This window comes from Pelodiscus sinensis, chromosome Z, assembly GCF_052426305.1.
Source record: "Pelodiscus sinensis isolate ZL-2025 chromosome Z, ASM5242630v1, whole genome shotgun sequence".
NCBI classification, from domain to species: domain Eukaryota; kingdom Metazoa; phylum Chordata; order Testudines; family Trionychidae; genus Pelodiscus; species Pelodiscus sinensis.
The window spans coordinates 16,072,455-16,087,803 of record NC_143085.1 but is presented as its reverse complement, the minus strand read 5'-3'; the positions used below and the strand labels follow the sequence as shown (position 1 = coordinate 16,087,803).

General features: G+C 45.0%; 1 protein-coding gene across 11 annotated transcripts in view; it reads left to right on the top strand.

The window, feature by feature from the left end:
- The window catches only part of ARVCF (ARVCF delta catenin family member), a 603,575-nt gene that overhangs the window by 576,582 nt on the left and 11,644 nt on the right, over nt 1-15,349 (top strand). For all 11 annotated transcript variants that reach the window (XM_089775246.1, XM_075898325.2, XM_075898321.2 and 8 more), the window contains 5 exons: nt 189-381; nt 2,574-2,685; nt 4,460-4,550; nt 5,516-5,569; nt 13,889-13,980. In XM_089775246.1, the coding sequence (XP_089631372.1) occupies nt 189-381; nt 2,574-2,685; nt 4,460-4,550; nt 5,516-5,569; nt 13,889-13,980 (542 nt within the window). The remainder of the gene's footprint in view (nt 1-188; nt 382-2,573; nt 2,686-4,459; nt 4,551-5,515; nt 5,570-13,888; nt 13,981-15,349) is intronic.

Below are 15,349 nucleotides of genomic sequence, written 5' to 3'. Positions count from 1 at the left end.
TATCAGTTCTCCAACACCTTGAGAAAAATTGATAAATGCAGTATGAAAATGGTCTTGATATTCAAGGAAATTACATTAGAAAATCTTTAGATTTGGGGAACTTCCTTCTATTTTAGCCTTCAGGACAGGAAGCTGTTTCTTGACATGATTATCAGATTTTACTAATGGTAGCTCTTCCCCTTATCTAGGTAGTTATGCCATGGGTGAACTGGTAAGAAATTTGCCTAGCAGACAGCAGAGATCTGCTAAAAACCTGGAAGAGGATACAGTGGTTGCAGTTTTGAATACCATCCATGAAATCATTACTGACAGTTCAGAAAACGCAAGGTCCCTGATCCAGACACAGGGCATTCAGAAGCTGGTCACCATTAGCAAGTCAAGGTAGGTTTCTAACTACAGTAGAAAACAGAAAAGAGGATACTACCCCACTGTCATGCTTGGTGCTGGTGCCCAGACACCTTGACCTTTCAGACATGTAACTGAAGCACTTAAAACATGCAATAAAAACAAATCCTTAATCAGCACCTTTCAGTGGGCTTAGTTAAGAGCCAAAATCAATGGGAAAAAAACAAACCCTCACTGATGTAGCCCCCGACTGAGAAAAGGGAGATACTGCCCACATTCCCCTCGTACACCAGAGTATAGGGGAGCCCAGGCTAGTAGATTTTGGCATGCCTAATGCTGGGGGAGGGGGCCATGAGCCTTAGGGGCTGATCCAGGCAGGCTAGGGGTTGCATCTGGTTCCCATGACTTAGGTTTCTCACCCCTGGCTTACCATATATGTGAGCATTGGGCAGACATCCTTTGTTTGCAGAGTGGGAGATCTTTATCACATTCACATTTCTGAAATGCCAGCGATGCCGCTTTATCTCTGTTAAATGAAATGGTTAATGATTTGCAGTGATTATTCTGTCTGAAGAACAACAGTGAGAATTGAAATGATGCTTTTGTACCATGTAGCCAATAGGGCTGGCAACTGACTTTGCTGGCCCTGGGCAAGGTGTGTGTGTGGGGAGAGGCTTGGCTCCTGGAGCCTGGAAGGGGCAGAGCATTGAGCACAAGGGAGGGACTGGGGGCTAGACTCCCCTATTCAGTTCTCGGTGCTGCCAAGACCACACCGCATAGAGCTTCAATGGCAATTTAAAGGGCCTCAGGCTCCAGCCTCTGCAGCACTGATGGCCAGGAGCCTTGGGAACTTTTAAATCACCAGGCCCTGAGGCAACTGCCCCTCCGCTCCCTTGTCTACAGCCCTGTTGAAAAGCTGTTTCCTGATTGGAGAAACCCCAATTGGCAAAAGCACAGGTGCTCTGATGGCCATTCTGTGACTGGCCATCAGAGCTTTCTTGCGCAAGAGTGTTCATGCAGTCTGGATGCTCTCTTGCACAATAGCACATCGCTTTTGCGATGTGCTTTGAGGTGTGGACACGCTTTTGCGCAAGAAGTTTTTGCGCAAGAACTCTTCTACAAAAGGCTTCTTCCGCAAAAACTCTGCAGTGTAGATGAAGCCTAAGAGTTTGTCTGTATAGTGTTATATTTCACACCAGGGGGTATAAATTTTAGTTTGTGCGAGTGTCACTCACTAGCTGGTCCATATGGACTCCATTGGCATATAATAAAAGTTCTCTGTTGCATCAGTCAGCAGATTCATGGTGCTCTGAAAGTGCTGGAATGGAGGGCAGGGCTCCAGTGGCCCAATGAGAGGCATATGGGGAAGGGAGACAGACAGGGGATGTGTGTGCTTCAGGTGGAACTTTGGGGGGGGAGGGGGGGTGAAGGCTGCAGGTTGCCTACCATTGGTCATGCATCCTACTGAGATGGAGGCCACTCAAGCAGCCCCCTTACTATTCTTAGTTGCCCAATGCTGACTTAATGGCTGAAGTTGGGATGTCAAAACAAATCTAGAGACCACTGATTCACACTCCATCCCCACTTCTCCCTCTACATTTCAGGGCCTAAATGCTGTGATTCAGCTGTTCGTGGCTGTCCAAGTTCTGGGGAGGAAAGGGGGGGGGCAGAGTGTGAATCAGTGGATTCGTTGTACCCAAAGTGCTGGGAGAGAGGAGGAGGAAATGTGGGGCTCCAGTGCATGACAGGCCTGTAGGGGATGTGGGGCAGACAGAGGTCAGAGGTTGCCCACCTCTGCATTAAGTTCTTGTGTTCCAGACGTGATTAAGTATTGGTTTCTTCTGAAATTTTGGGTACTCAGCATGGTTACTTTGACCTGCCTAATGCCTGTTGAAATCCACTAGCGCAAAGGACAGTGTTATCCATCTGACTTCTTTACTCACATGCTATGAATATGAAAATTTGGCGTATTTAACTACTTGTTGCTTATGCAGATTTCTCCTGTCTGAGCAAATGTGCATTTACACATGTAGGTAGATGGACCTGCATTAACAGATGGTGCTAAAGAATTTGGCTCAAAGAATATATTTTTGAGCTGTTAAACAGTTTAATCTTATTGCATCTCTTCTTACCTCCTAGCAAAATGTGGGTTATGGTATAAAGGGGTCGTCATATAAATGAGTTTGAATTCTTAATGTTTGAGGCTCTAATTTTGTCTCTCCAACTAGCCAGTCCCCCAGGGAAACAAAGGCAGCATCTCATGTTCTTCAGATGGTGTGGAGCTACAAGGAGCTGCGAAATGTCCTACAGAAGGATGGGTGGAATAAATCCCATTTCCAGGTAAAGTTGCAGAGTCCTAATCCACATCAGTGGGAACAGAAAGCCCCATGAAGTCCGTCCCTTCACTCCCTTTGGTGACCATGTCAAACAGCTCAACTCTGTAGTTTTAAACAGTAATAGTAAAATTAGATCATAAATGTGCTCTTGGGTATATAGGATCTGTGGCATGTGGCTTTTACATTTTAAGAGTTACTTCATCTTAAATATATCAAATCTAATTTCTTCAAATATATATTGTCAAGGAAAGATATGGTCCATTTTTACCTGTTGTGACTCCCTAAGAACATAGTCCATGTAGCACGTTGGGCATATAACTTTTTATGTGAAGATGCTGCTCCTTTTTCTATCTGAAAAGTAACTGGCTTTCACCATGGCCTGAAAAGCAGCTATGCACTTGCCCAGTGATGGGGGAAGGAAGAATTGTCAGCAAAATTGCAGTGAAATGAAAAAGATCCAGAATTCCAAATTAGAGTCCATCTGAGGACCAATTTATCAAGAGGGACGGAGTGTGAACAGGTTTCCAGGCCTTTTTTCAAATTATTACTTTTTTTTAAAATTTGGTTTTACTTCTTGCTCTGTTGCCACATGGGGTCAAATCAGTGGTCTGTCTAGCCCGGTTTCCTGTCTTCTGACACTGGCCAGTGTGAGGTGCTTCAGAATAAATTAACAAAATAGAGCAATTATCAAGTGATCCATTCCCATGACATCCAATTTTTGCATCTGCCATAGAGACACAGGTGACTATATTGACTAACAGCCCTTGATGGATCTGTCCTCAATGAACATATCTAATCCTTTTTTAATCCAGTTATAATCTTGATCTTCACAACATTGACCACTCATCTATGGATCAACTGTGCATTAGGGATGTTAAAAAGCAGGGGGGTTTGTAAATGTGTAACTGCTAGAAAGCTGGTTCCCTGCGAGTTCTGGCTTCTGTGGCACCACCTCCTACTTCCCCTTTCTCCCGGGCTGCTGCCTCTGTAGCATAAGCAGCAGTGCAGGGGTAGGGAGAGCAGACAGTAGCTGATGCTCGCGAGGAACCAGCTTTTAACCGTATATACTGCCACATCCCTACTGTCCATGGTGTGAAAAAGTACTTCCTTTTGTTTGTATTTAAACCTGCTGCTTATTAATTTAATTGTGTGACCCCTGGTTCTTGTGTTGTATGAAGGGTAAATAAAACTTTCTCCACACCATTCATGATTTTGTAGATCTCTGTCATCTTCCCCCTTAGTCGTTTCTTTTTCAAACTGAATAGTCTCTGTCTTTTTAATCTTTCTCTTCAAATGGAAGGTGTTTCATACCCCTGATCATTTTTGGTGCCCTTCTCTGTACTTTTTCCATTTCTTTTGCATCTTTTTTCAGATGGAAGAATCAGAGTTGTGCACCATATTCAAGATGTGGGAATACTGTATATTTATATAGTAATATTATGATAGCTCATGTCTAATTATCTATCCCTTTCTTAATGGTTCCTTGCATTGTTAGCTTTTTTGACTGCTGCTGAACATTAAGCAGGTATTTTCAGAGGACTACCCATAATGACTACAAGATCTTTCTTGAGTGGTAACTACTAATGTAGAGCCCCATCTTTTTGTATGTATTGTTGGAATTATGTTTTCCCGTGTGCATTGCTTTGCATTTGTCAAAACTGAATTTCATCTGTCATTTCATTGCCCCATCACTCAGTTTTGAGATGACTCTAACTCTTTGCAGTCTGCTTAGGATTTAGCTGCCTTGAGTAGTCTTATGCTTCCATTTTGTCTTTTAGACTGTCCCTGCAGCACCAAAGGGATCCAAAGGTACTTCTGGCAAGTCTGGCTATGACGACAGTACTCTGCCACTGGTGGATAAAAGCCAAGGTCAGTTCTGCTCCTTGGTGTGGACCACAATGATTTTCCCTGTGTTACTCACCAAGTCTCTAAAGTGTGTTTCTCTAATTGGATAAATATCCATTATTTTTATGGCGTCTTTTCCAAAGATCCTGAAGCAATTGACTCTACTGACTGTATAGACTATGCATGCTAGCCTGTTCCGGACAAAAAGTCCAGTTGAAGTCTAGGGAGAAATTTAGATAGGCACGAAGTAACTAACCAGTAGGAATTTAGCCAAGGAGCAGGCTAACTATTGTAGTAAGTGGATGGTGTTTTTACTAGCCACAAGTCAACGGGTCTTGGTGTTATATCTCATGCAAAGAGCATTACCTACAGCAGTGCCCTGGGAGATTTGTTCAGTGCTGATTTCTTTTTGATGTACCCTTCTGTTTTCTGTGTCACTTAGCTTTGCAGTGGATTTATCCTATCCAAATATTGACCCAAATCCAGTTGTGCTTAGTTTGCCACGTTTGACAGTAACACCATCGGTGCCCTGCTTGCAGGCCATGTTGATTTTCTTAGTCTTCCAATTTTGATCATGATGGCAATAAAACCCAATATTAAAATTACCCTCTTGAGCCCTACTGATTGCTCTTCTCTCTGGGTAAAGAAGAGAACCTCCTCCCATCTTTGATGGGTCTAGAGATAAATTATAGAAAGTATGAGTGGTTCAGAGCAGGCAGAGTTGGTGGCATCTTTTGGATAGGAGAATGTATCTGATGGAGAGCCATGGCACGAGGGATGTCAGTTTAGCATGGTCTGTGGCACCTAACTCCAAATTTTCCATTGTGAAGTATCAGAACCTTAATATTGTTTCATTATAGTCGCTTGAGTCCTCATTGTGGCCTTCTGAGTGCAATAAATCATTCTCCTTTACTTCTTCCAGCCCTGTGATTAATCCCATTAGTATCAGTAAACATGATACAACCAGTTCCAATGCTTCTGTTTTGTAGATAATGAGAAGGTTGGAAGTCGGGATATGATTCCTCTGGATGAACTTGGCCCAGGTAAATGCAGTCCTGGATCGACCCACTGTCTATTTCAATAAAGCACACTGTCATTCATGAGAAGGTTCAGCAATTTCTCTGGGAGGTACCCTTTCATGTGTATAAAGCTGACATTTAAAAACAGAACTTTTTCTTCCAAAAGATCAGTCGTCTGGGGTGGTTTTTTTAAATGTGTATACTGCATACGTACCAGTGTACCAATTATTTTAACCATATAATATAAATATACTAAGCGCTTTCTGCCTTTTCATCTCTGCTTTTAAGTGGTTGCATCCTGGATCCAATAAGAGATCCAATACCCATCAGTTTTTAGCTATTACTTTAAAAAAAAGGATGCTAATTTTGTGAGCTTTTAATCTACTTAAATATCCTATTCTGTCTAAAAATGCTTTGCCTGCTGTTTTTACAGATTAGCAGTAAATCTGATTCTACCTGAAAGAGGTTAGAGGAAGGAAGCACTTTATTTTACAGTCTCTAAATCAGCGTTTCCCAAACTATGGGCCATGGTCCGGTACCGGGCCACGGGAAAAAAATACCGGGCCTCAGTGTGCCTGGTGGCTGCCGGTCAAATCGGGCCTCGCGCCCTGAACCCGGAAGTGCTGGCAAGTTACAGAGCCGGGGGCCCTGCTCCACCAATATGTAGAGCTGGGTCTCTCCCCCGGCTCTGCCCGGAGCGGGCCCCGGCCCCTCCCCCTGCGTGTCTGCCCACCCTGCCCCCAGAGCATCCCCCTCGGCTCTGGACCGTCCCTGCCATGCGCGGCTCCACCTTGCTGCCTGCTGCTGCCCATGTGCAGCATTGCACGTGGGTGGGGAGGACGCCCAGGCGAGACGTGATGTCATGGCCTGGGATTTTAAAACTCTTCGGAGGCATGTGGCGGGGCCACGCTGGCTCCAGGTTTGGCTTCCGGGGCCTCAGCACGGCCTCCAGCCCCGCAACATGGAAGGCAGAAGATAGGGAACGGGTTTGTGCGGCAGAAAGGGGAGGAGAGGCAGTGGAGGCGGGGGGCTTGGGCTTGGGTGGAACCGGGGGGAGGAGAGGAGGTGGCAGCGGCGGGGGGGCTTGGGCAGAGGAGGGGGAGGGGTAGAAGGAGAAAGGGCTTGGGCAGGGGGAGGGGAAGGCACCAAGGGACAGGGTGCAGGAGAGAGACAAATGCCAGGGGGCCAAGTGCAGACAATGGAAAGGGCAGGAAGGGAGGTGTCAGTGGGAGGAGGGACAGGGCGATGCTGGGAGAGAAGAGGAGAGGGGAAGGGCATTGGGGGCTGAAGGAGGAGGTGCTGGGAGAAGGCTTGAAAGAAGGGGTGGGCACGAGGAAGGCCAGGATGGAGCAAGTCATGTGTGAGGAGCAGGAGGGGAATGGGGCAGAGGGTGGTGAGGGGGTGGGTATCAGGGAAAAAGAGGGCAAAGGGGGCAGGGGCAGTGAGGAAAGGGGGAGGCACCAGGAGGATGCAGGGCTAAGGGAAGGTGCAGGTGCCAGGGGATTCTGGGGTGAAGCAGAAGGGCAGACACCTGCAGGGGAGGGACCAGCACCAGAGGAGAGAGGCAGGGCAGGTGTGTAGAGGCAGGTGTTAGAAGAGGGGTAGCTCACATGATCAGAGTGGGGCTACTGGAGGAGTGGGCACAGAGGGGAGAGAAGGGCTGGTGGAGGGGGAAGGTCACAGGAGGGCTGAGGGCAGTGAGAAGGGCAGGAATCAGGACAGCAGAGGAGGGTGAAGGGTTGGGGGGCAGCAGGCACCAGGGGAGCTGATGGAGCAAGGAGAGGAGACATGGCAGCAGAGAGAAAAGTTAAAGATTTATAAAATATTTATTAATAACTTGGTTGCTGCCCACAGCCAGTTTGTTTGTGCCCCACGGTGCAGTTTGGGTTTATGTGGGGATCAAACACGTGGCTGGCGAGTGGGAGCCGAAACAAAAAAGTAGTCAGTGCAATGATTTTCTGTTGATATGTGTTTTAATAGCTACATTCTTGGACTGTCATTGCTCATGAAAAGTGCTGTCACATGGGTAGAAATCGGGTAAATATTGCATTTTATTAATATCAGCAGAACTGACTTAAATGGGGCCTGTGTGTTGTGTAGTCTTGCCTTAATCTTTGTATTCGTGCCTGTCAGTGTGAGAGAAGCTATTTGTATATATTTGCTTGCATATGCAACCACACTTAAGTTGAGGCCCTCAGCATGTTCTGTAAGTATCAGTGTGGTCCCTGGGGCTTCCAAAGTTGAGTTGCCCTAGCTCATCCCTGACAGGTGTCTGTCTAACCTGGTCTTAAATATCTCCAGTGATGGAGATTCCACAATCTCACTAGGTCAGCGTTTCCCAAACCGGGGAAAACGCAGGAAAAAACTACCGGGCCTCAGAGTGGTTGCCAGGATGTTCTGTGCTCCCGGAGTGCCCGTGTGGTTCCGAGTCCTCCAAGCCCTCTGCCGGCCTGGGCGGAGTCTGCAGCCGGATGTTCCGGCTCCTGGCAGAGTCCTAGTTGGGGGGGGGGGGGGCGGGGGCGGGAGCAGGAGGGGAGAGCTGGCCACTGGAAGCAGCACTGGACTGGGGAATCGGGGCGGGCTGGGGAGATTGGGGGGCTGGTGGAAGCAGGGCTGCTTGGGGGGGGGCATGAGGTTGGGGATAGGGAGCTGGCCAGGGAAGATGTGGGGTGGGGGGGAGAAGCGGCTGCCGAAAGAAGGGCTGGTCAGGGGCAGTGGGGCTGGCCAAGGGAGATTGGGAGGAGAAGCGGGGTAGAACTGGCTGCCTGGGAGGGGGTTGGGGAAAGTGGGGCTGGCCAGTGGCACAGCGGGGGGAGCAGGAGGGAGGAATGAATCGGCCTACGAGGAGTGGGACTGCCCCGGCCATATGTAGATCTCGGGGCGCTGCCCCTCTACCCCCCACAAAGCATGAGTTAGTCAGGCCCGGGGATTCTATTGTTCCCCCCCACCACCACACACAAACACCCCTCGAATGGTTGCGAACTGTCTGGCTGGCAGACACACTCATGCAGCCTGAGCACATTTATCAGCCAAGCAGTTCGAAACTACAAACTAATTCATCTAGTAATAATACAACTTACCTAATGAGAAAATACCAGACATGTTATATGTCATTTTTTCAGCTTGTTTTTTATGTGTTTATATTTTTGGGCTGCAAAAAATAGTACTGAAAAAATAGGGTTTCAACTAAAGTAAATAGTTTGGGAAACTCTGGTCTAACCAGTTTTCTGTCTGTCTTACAGCCCATTTAGCCAATCCATATTTCATAACTTGCTGGCAAGAATATTGTGGGTGACCATATCAAAAGCTTTGCTAAAGCTGGCGCTGGGGGTTTGGGGAGGACCAGAAAGAATTCATTTGAATAATTCATTTGTTTGATTAATGAATATGCAAATATGCAAATGAATGTTACCAGTCCTCCAAAAGTTCGTGAATGGATTTACTGGTCCCCGTGTCAAAAAGTTCGGGAACCTCTGCTCTAAATTATTTTCACTGTTTCCCTGAATTCGGTCAGTCACTGAGTCATGTGCCTGTGCACAGGGTAGAACTTTCACACAAGAGGGGAACAGAAACATTTTTCAAAAATAGGAATATATGGTTGTAAAAATCTCCGAAGTGTGATAGGAGTCATCCCAAGGTCTTCCGAATGCAGAGTAGAGTTGAACAGCAGATGGGTATGATTAATCCCACAGCTTTAAACTGTTCCTCATTGACTCAATTGTAGTTCTGTCTGGGTCAAGACAGAACAAAATCTGAGCAGGGAATTACAGAATTGTGTGTTTGAGAGACAAATGTGATGAAGAAATAACCCTCCTTCATATACAAAATGCAGGCTGTGAGAAAGTAATTGCTTTACCTTATCTGCTCATCTCCACCACTCCATCAAGGCATCTCTCAAAAGTCAAGCAAAATGGCTTCATTTTCCCAATACAAGGTATGGGAATGGTTCCCTTTCAGCAGACTTTTCTGGAGTTTCTATTGGCTATGAGAATTACAAGGGTCAATGAGATGCTGGAGGCCACAGCCTAGTGCATTCTGTCTCGGTAACATGAGCATCACCGTGTAGTGTGCAGTCCACTGAAACATTGGTCATCCAGTTGCCTTGCTCACAGCAATCAGTTTTGGACAGAGGGAGGGGGCTTCACCAGTACTTCTCCATGCTGGGTACTGGTGCACCTAATATGGCAAATGCAACCTGTTGTCTGGGAACTGCCGAGAGAGATTTTCCCAAAGCTCTGTGCAGTACTCAGCCATTCTGCATAAGGAATAAGGACCAAGGAGTAAGAAACTACATATAATTGGACGTTCTGAAGACTATTGATCTTGAGACGTAGAATAGCAGCAGCAGGAGGGAACTCCTGATTCTAAAGAGAAAAGCAGTGCTGCGTCTATGTGAGAGAGGTGCGAACAGCTTAATTAGGGGCTCGGGCCCCGATGGAGGCAAAGGATAATTAAAAGTCTGAGTTGCTGCTTTGTGGGCAACCACTGGAAAAAAAAGAGGGATTAAGCCCTCTGATTACAGATTGTCCTTTGGCACGGAAAAAAAGGGTTTTCCTATTCACTAGCCCATTGTGAAGAAAGGATTCTCTGGATGAAGGCTTCAGAGCTGCCTGGAAGGCAGTGATGTATCAGGGGAAGAGTAAGACAGGATATGGGGGTTGTGTTCCTGACTGTTATTGACTCACTGTGACTAGTTTTGCCTCAATTTCTCTATAAAATAGGAATGAGATTTTCACAGCATGCTTCAGTATTTGAAAGACTCCACAATTTGCAACAGACCCAACTGTTTCTTTTTACTAAAGCAGCATAAATGCGCTTAGTGTTACAGAGGAGTTGCCTCAATTTTTCCATCTCCAAATATTCATATTTAACTGCTAGTGTATTGGTTCTGCAAAACAGATCTCACAATTCATGTCTGAACCTGCACACGTGGCAGTTGTATTGAAACACTGCTCACAATCAAACCCAGTATTTCCAGGAAATCAGGATAATAGAAAACATTACCTTTCATAACCTCAGTGGAAAGCACCCCCAGCATGAGTACACTGTCCATATTCAGTTTGTAGAAAGAAAGGCAGAAATATTTCTGCTTGCAATGGAAGATGATAACTTAAGATCACAGGATGGGGTAGCCATGTACTAGCTAGTTCAGCAGCCAGATCATAGGATCACATGTTCTATGCCCAGATGTCTGTAGTTCAGTATTTGGAGAAAAATATCAACGTTGTGCATCATTTGTTCCTCAGATTAATAATGATGTGGCTGTAGTAGGCAAAATAAAACTTGATCTTAGTTATGCTGTTTGATAGAATCTCTCACCTAGGAGACCTCACTTGGATCAGTTCATCACCTCTAGAAAACAAGGTTAATGTCAAATTCTCTAGATCCTTATTCTTGGATATTTTTAAATCAGCTGTAGCATGTCACTGGTACTTCTGTATACTTATCACCAATTCCTTCAAAGGCCAACTCACAGGGAATGCACTCTAGGGAATTGGTTTGCTCCACTAAACTCCAAAAAAATGGGTAATAGTATTTGACTCTTCCATCCAAAGTCCATATTGCTTGTATCTGCCTCAGGCACACTCCAGACTGCTTGTCAATTCCATATTGACTAAATTAAATGTGATCTTTAGAATTAGAAACACTGAATGGATTGAACTTGTTAACTCCACCACAGAGCCAGTGCCCTCAGAGCCCTGAGTTATTACTACACTGGTATGGCCTTCTTCAGGATAGTTTTCATTTTAATAAGTCCAACCAACAAAACTTCTGATCTCAGATGCTATCTGGACGTAGTCCCAACTCAGTGTATTGTTTTTAGCTCCGGACAATCCATTGAAAGTGAAATGCATGACACTATCCATTTGGGCTTGAATAAAGATATTGACTGGCACACATATTACTAAGGCAATTTCTCTCCCTTTGATATTTGCATTTATACATCAAAAGCATGGGTGGCCGGTATGCTAAGTGGGGGAAGGCAGCTTTCCCAGACTGCCAACCTGGCCCCACCAACACTTCACCCCAGAACATCTACTGTAGACATTGTGGGGATGGAGTGTTGCTGCCCCTCAATGCCCACCCTCCCTGTGCTCCTGGCCATGGAAGCTGGAGCCATGCACCGTCCTATGTCCCCAATGCCGTGGGCCCAGGACACTGGAGCCGCCCACTGCCTGCCCTCCTTGTACTTTGGGGCTGGGTGGCTGGGGCCACCTTCCTTCCCTATTTTCCTGGTTGGGGAGACTGAAGCCACATGTCCTCCACCCTCCCCGTGCTCTGGGGCCAAGGAAGCTGGGGCTGCGCACCCGCCCTCTCCTCTTCCTGTGAGGAGGCAGGTTGGCTCCTGTGGGGGGCAGAGCCATAGCAGAAGGGGTGGGGTTGGGGCTGGGGACTTGCTTTCCACAACTCTTACTTTCACCGACTGAGCATGCCTTATAGCTCATATGTACAGATGCCTTGTGCCTCACATAAATCCTGACCATTTTTATCACTTTGCTTAAGATTAGGACTCTGAAGGCTGTTGTATTGAGTAAACACTAGTTTTTTGCCTACTTAAAAATAACCACCTTTCCCCCCATTTGTATATCGTGGTATTCTTTACCTTCTGTACTAAACTGTTGTGAAATGTTACACACTAAACACGTATCATCTCCAATGCTGTTGCATTTCGGTGGTGGGTGAACAGTTCTCTTTGTAGTATTACCTGCTAATAAAATGCTTAGAGATCCTTCTTGATGAAAGGTGCTACACTCTGTCAATGCTGTGTTATTTGTAAGTAAATATAATTAAGTACATTTTCAAATCTGAAGGGCTGTATCTGAGTTGACAGCCAGGTTTGGTAGGGTGGACTTTCGTGTGTGTGTGTGTGTGTGTGTGTAATTGTACATTACCCCCGTAATGTTGGTTGGATGGACAGTTGGGCCTTTTTTTTGTGTAACTGGTATAAGCAGGGATGCTAGGTATCTTAACTGTCAGTAGAGAACTGAAAGTAAAGAAGAAAAACTCTATAGCATTAGATCTCAAGGTTTAACTTAAGAAACAACTGAAATGCACTCGAAACGCTGCTTTGGTCATTTTAATACGTGTAATTACGGATTTTCTTTTTATATGATATTGATCTTAATTGAACATATGGACCATATCGAATGCCTGGTCATTCTGCAAGGCTTGTGCTTATGTTGATTTACTGAACCAAGTATAAAGACTAACTGGATTGCAGCCTGCGAACCCCATTTTGAGAACTGCTGCTCTATAAACTGTATTTGCCAGAAGTCACTCCATTTATAAAGCTTTTCATTCTGCAGCTTAAAATGGCTCACTTTTTAAATTTCAGCAGTAGCCCAGAGAACCGACATCTGGAGAGACTGACTGATTGATTGATTTTAGCAGGCCTAATGAATGCAAGCAATAAATCAAGACATGAAGCATTCTGATGTTTTATGTAAAATCTTTTTGGAGAATACAGTTTGACAGGGAGTAGAACCTGTAATGATTCTTTAATTACATGGAGAGATGCAAATCTTACTAAGAACCATAAATTTGCCTGTCACTTAGTCCAGATTACAAAGCTGTCAAAGCAGGCAGGAAAATCTGTTTGTCCCTGATAATGAAGGAAACTTGATGCACCAAAAAAATAAATTAATATTTGTAACCACTGACAATGAATCCAAGCACTTTGTGAATTATAGCATTTCTTCATAAAGCCCCCTCCACCTCTTTCTTTTTTGTTGATCATATATTCACATTGATTTTCAACTGTCAAGGGGAAAAAATCACCACCAGATGCCACTTCAAAATCAGAGGCAGGTTCAGTCCAGCAGAGTTGGCATCAAGATCTCATAAAAGGCTACAGGCTGCTTTTCTTCCTATGACAGAGGGGATGTCCCCAAATTATTGTCATGTGCTGCTTGTAGTCAAGTTCAGAAGGAATGAAAACATGCTGCATACTACTCAGAGAAGGAACACGGCCAATTAATCAGGCTGTTAAGATCAGAACACAAGATTTCAGCTGGATTTGGAGTTCATCAGTCAGAGGGTGTGAAGTAACAGCTTGCTGCTTTCCTTGGACAGCCTACCACTATACTGCAGCAGGCCAGAATGGAAACTGCTGTTTGCTAATGAGATACCATCATTTGACAATGAGGCGGTGATATAATAGGAGGTTTTTTTAAAAGAAAGGTGGCTAAAAAATAAAATTTCTGAGCAACAGCCCATGAAGAAGGCACATTTCTGTGTATTTGGTTTAATGTGATCTCTCTCATTCTCCTTCTTTGAAAATATAAAACAGCCAGATCTATTCTAGTTTTTCTGCTGCCTGATTATCATGTCATTCCTCCACAGATGGGTACTCCACCATTGATCACCGGGACAAGGAACGCAAATACAAGACCGGTGACAATATAGGGGATGCATCGGAGAAAGAGCCTTTAAAAGTAAGCTTCCAGCTGTTCCACAGGCTGCTTAATGCAATTATAGACTAGGCCATCCAGTGTCAGGCAGCAAGGAACTTGTGTGTCAAAAGAACTCAGTGGGGGCTTATAAATGATTTTATAAGCTATACCGGCATTTCATAAGTGATCGCTGGTTAGGCTTCAATGGAAGCAAATGCTGCTTTCTAATAAGGGAGCAACTGCAGGAGATGGGTTTTATAAGCTGATAGGTACTCAGCTTCCTGTAGGTAAATAACAGTTTTACAAAAAATGTGTTTGCTTTATCACTTTCAGCTCCTCCATCTAGGTACATTCCCCAGCCCTAAAGTGTATAGCTGTGCAGGAGACTTTGTTCTGAGAATAGCCACATCAAGCAGTTGCTTCCCACCATGAAAAGCATAAAGCAGAGTAGGTGAAACCACGTGTGTCTTTGTAAAGCAGTGTGGTGTATATAGCTCCCAGCCCTCGCTCATATTTTCCTGCACATGGATTCTGTATATGGGTCAGTCTGTTTCACTCTCTTACTCAGAGCCTTTAAAATGAAATTTTAAAACTCTCTTCTGTGCAGTTTTCTTACTGAAAAATCATACTTGAGTTTTCCACTTCCATAGTGGGCTATTGAGTTTGCCAAAACAGATTGCATGCAAGTAATTGACTCTGTAATTTTTCTTATATTCACGCACAATTTTAATTAAGCTTATATAAGCAGTTACTTTATACTTCCAGCAAAGCATTGGTGCATAAGACTCCTTCCTATCTTGCAAAAACCCATGTGCTCCCTCCTGTGTCTTTTAGCCATGGGAAAAAAACAGACAACGAAACCAGAGTTTGACACAGAAAACATTGCTGCCTGCCTGGGTGCTGGCGTTGGGACCCTCAGTGTTAGGGAGCGCTGAGCATCCATTGTGAAACCTCCTCAGTGTGTTATGAAAATATCAGAAGATCCAGATGCTCCAGGTTAAACAGCCAAGCAGTTGGAAGAACTTTCCATGTCGAGAAAGGCAGTGAACAAAGGGTTGAAGATATGGGCCTGCAGAAATAAGATAAAGAAAAATCTTTCCACAGACTGATCCAGTAGGACACCTGCCTGGAAATGGCCTGTCTACATTAACGTGGACACAAATACTCACCATGGGAATAGAGCATGGTGACTGTTTGTGTCCACATGTTAATGTAGACAGGCCATTGCCCTGCTCTCTACTAAAGGTAGAGGCTAACTGCAGTCCACACTTTAAACACAAATAGTTTTTTCCTCTTTAGTACAAAAGCTATACCTTTAAAACCTTCACATTTGTCAGAAGCTTCTCACCTAGCAACAGTAATATAAACCATTGACTGGTGATAGCCTTCCAGACCTTGCAAGCTGGCTATT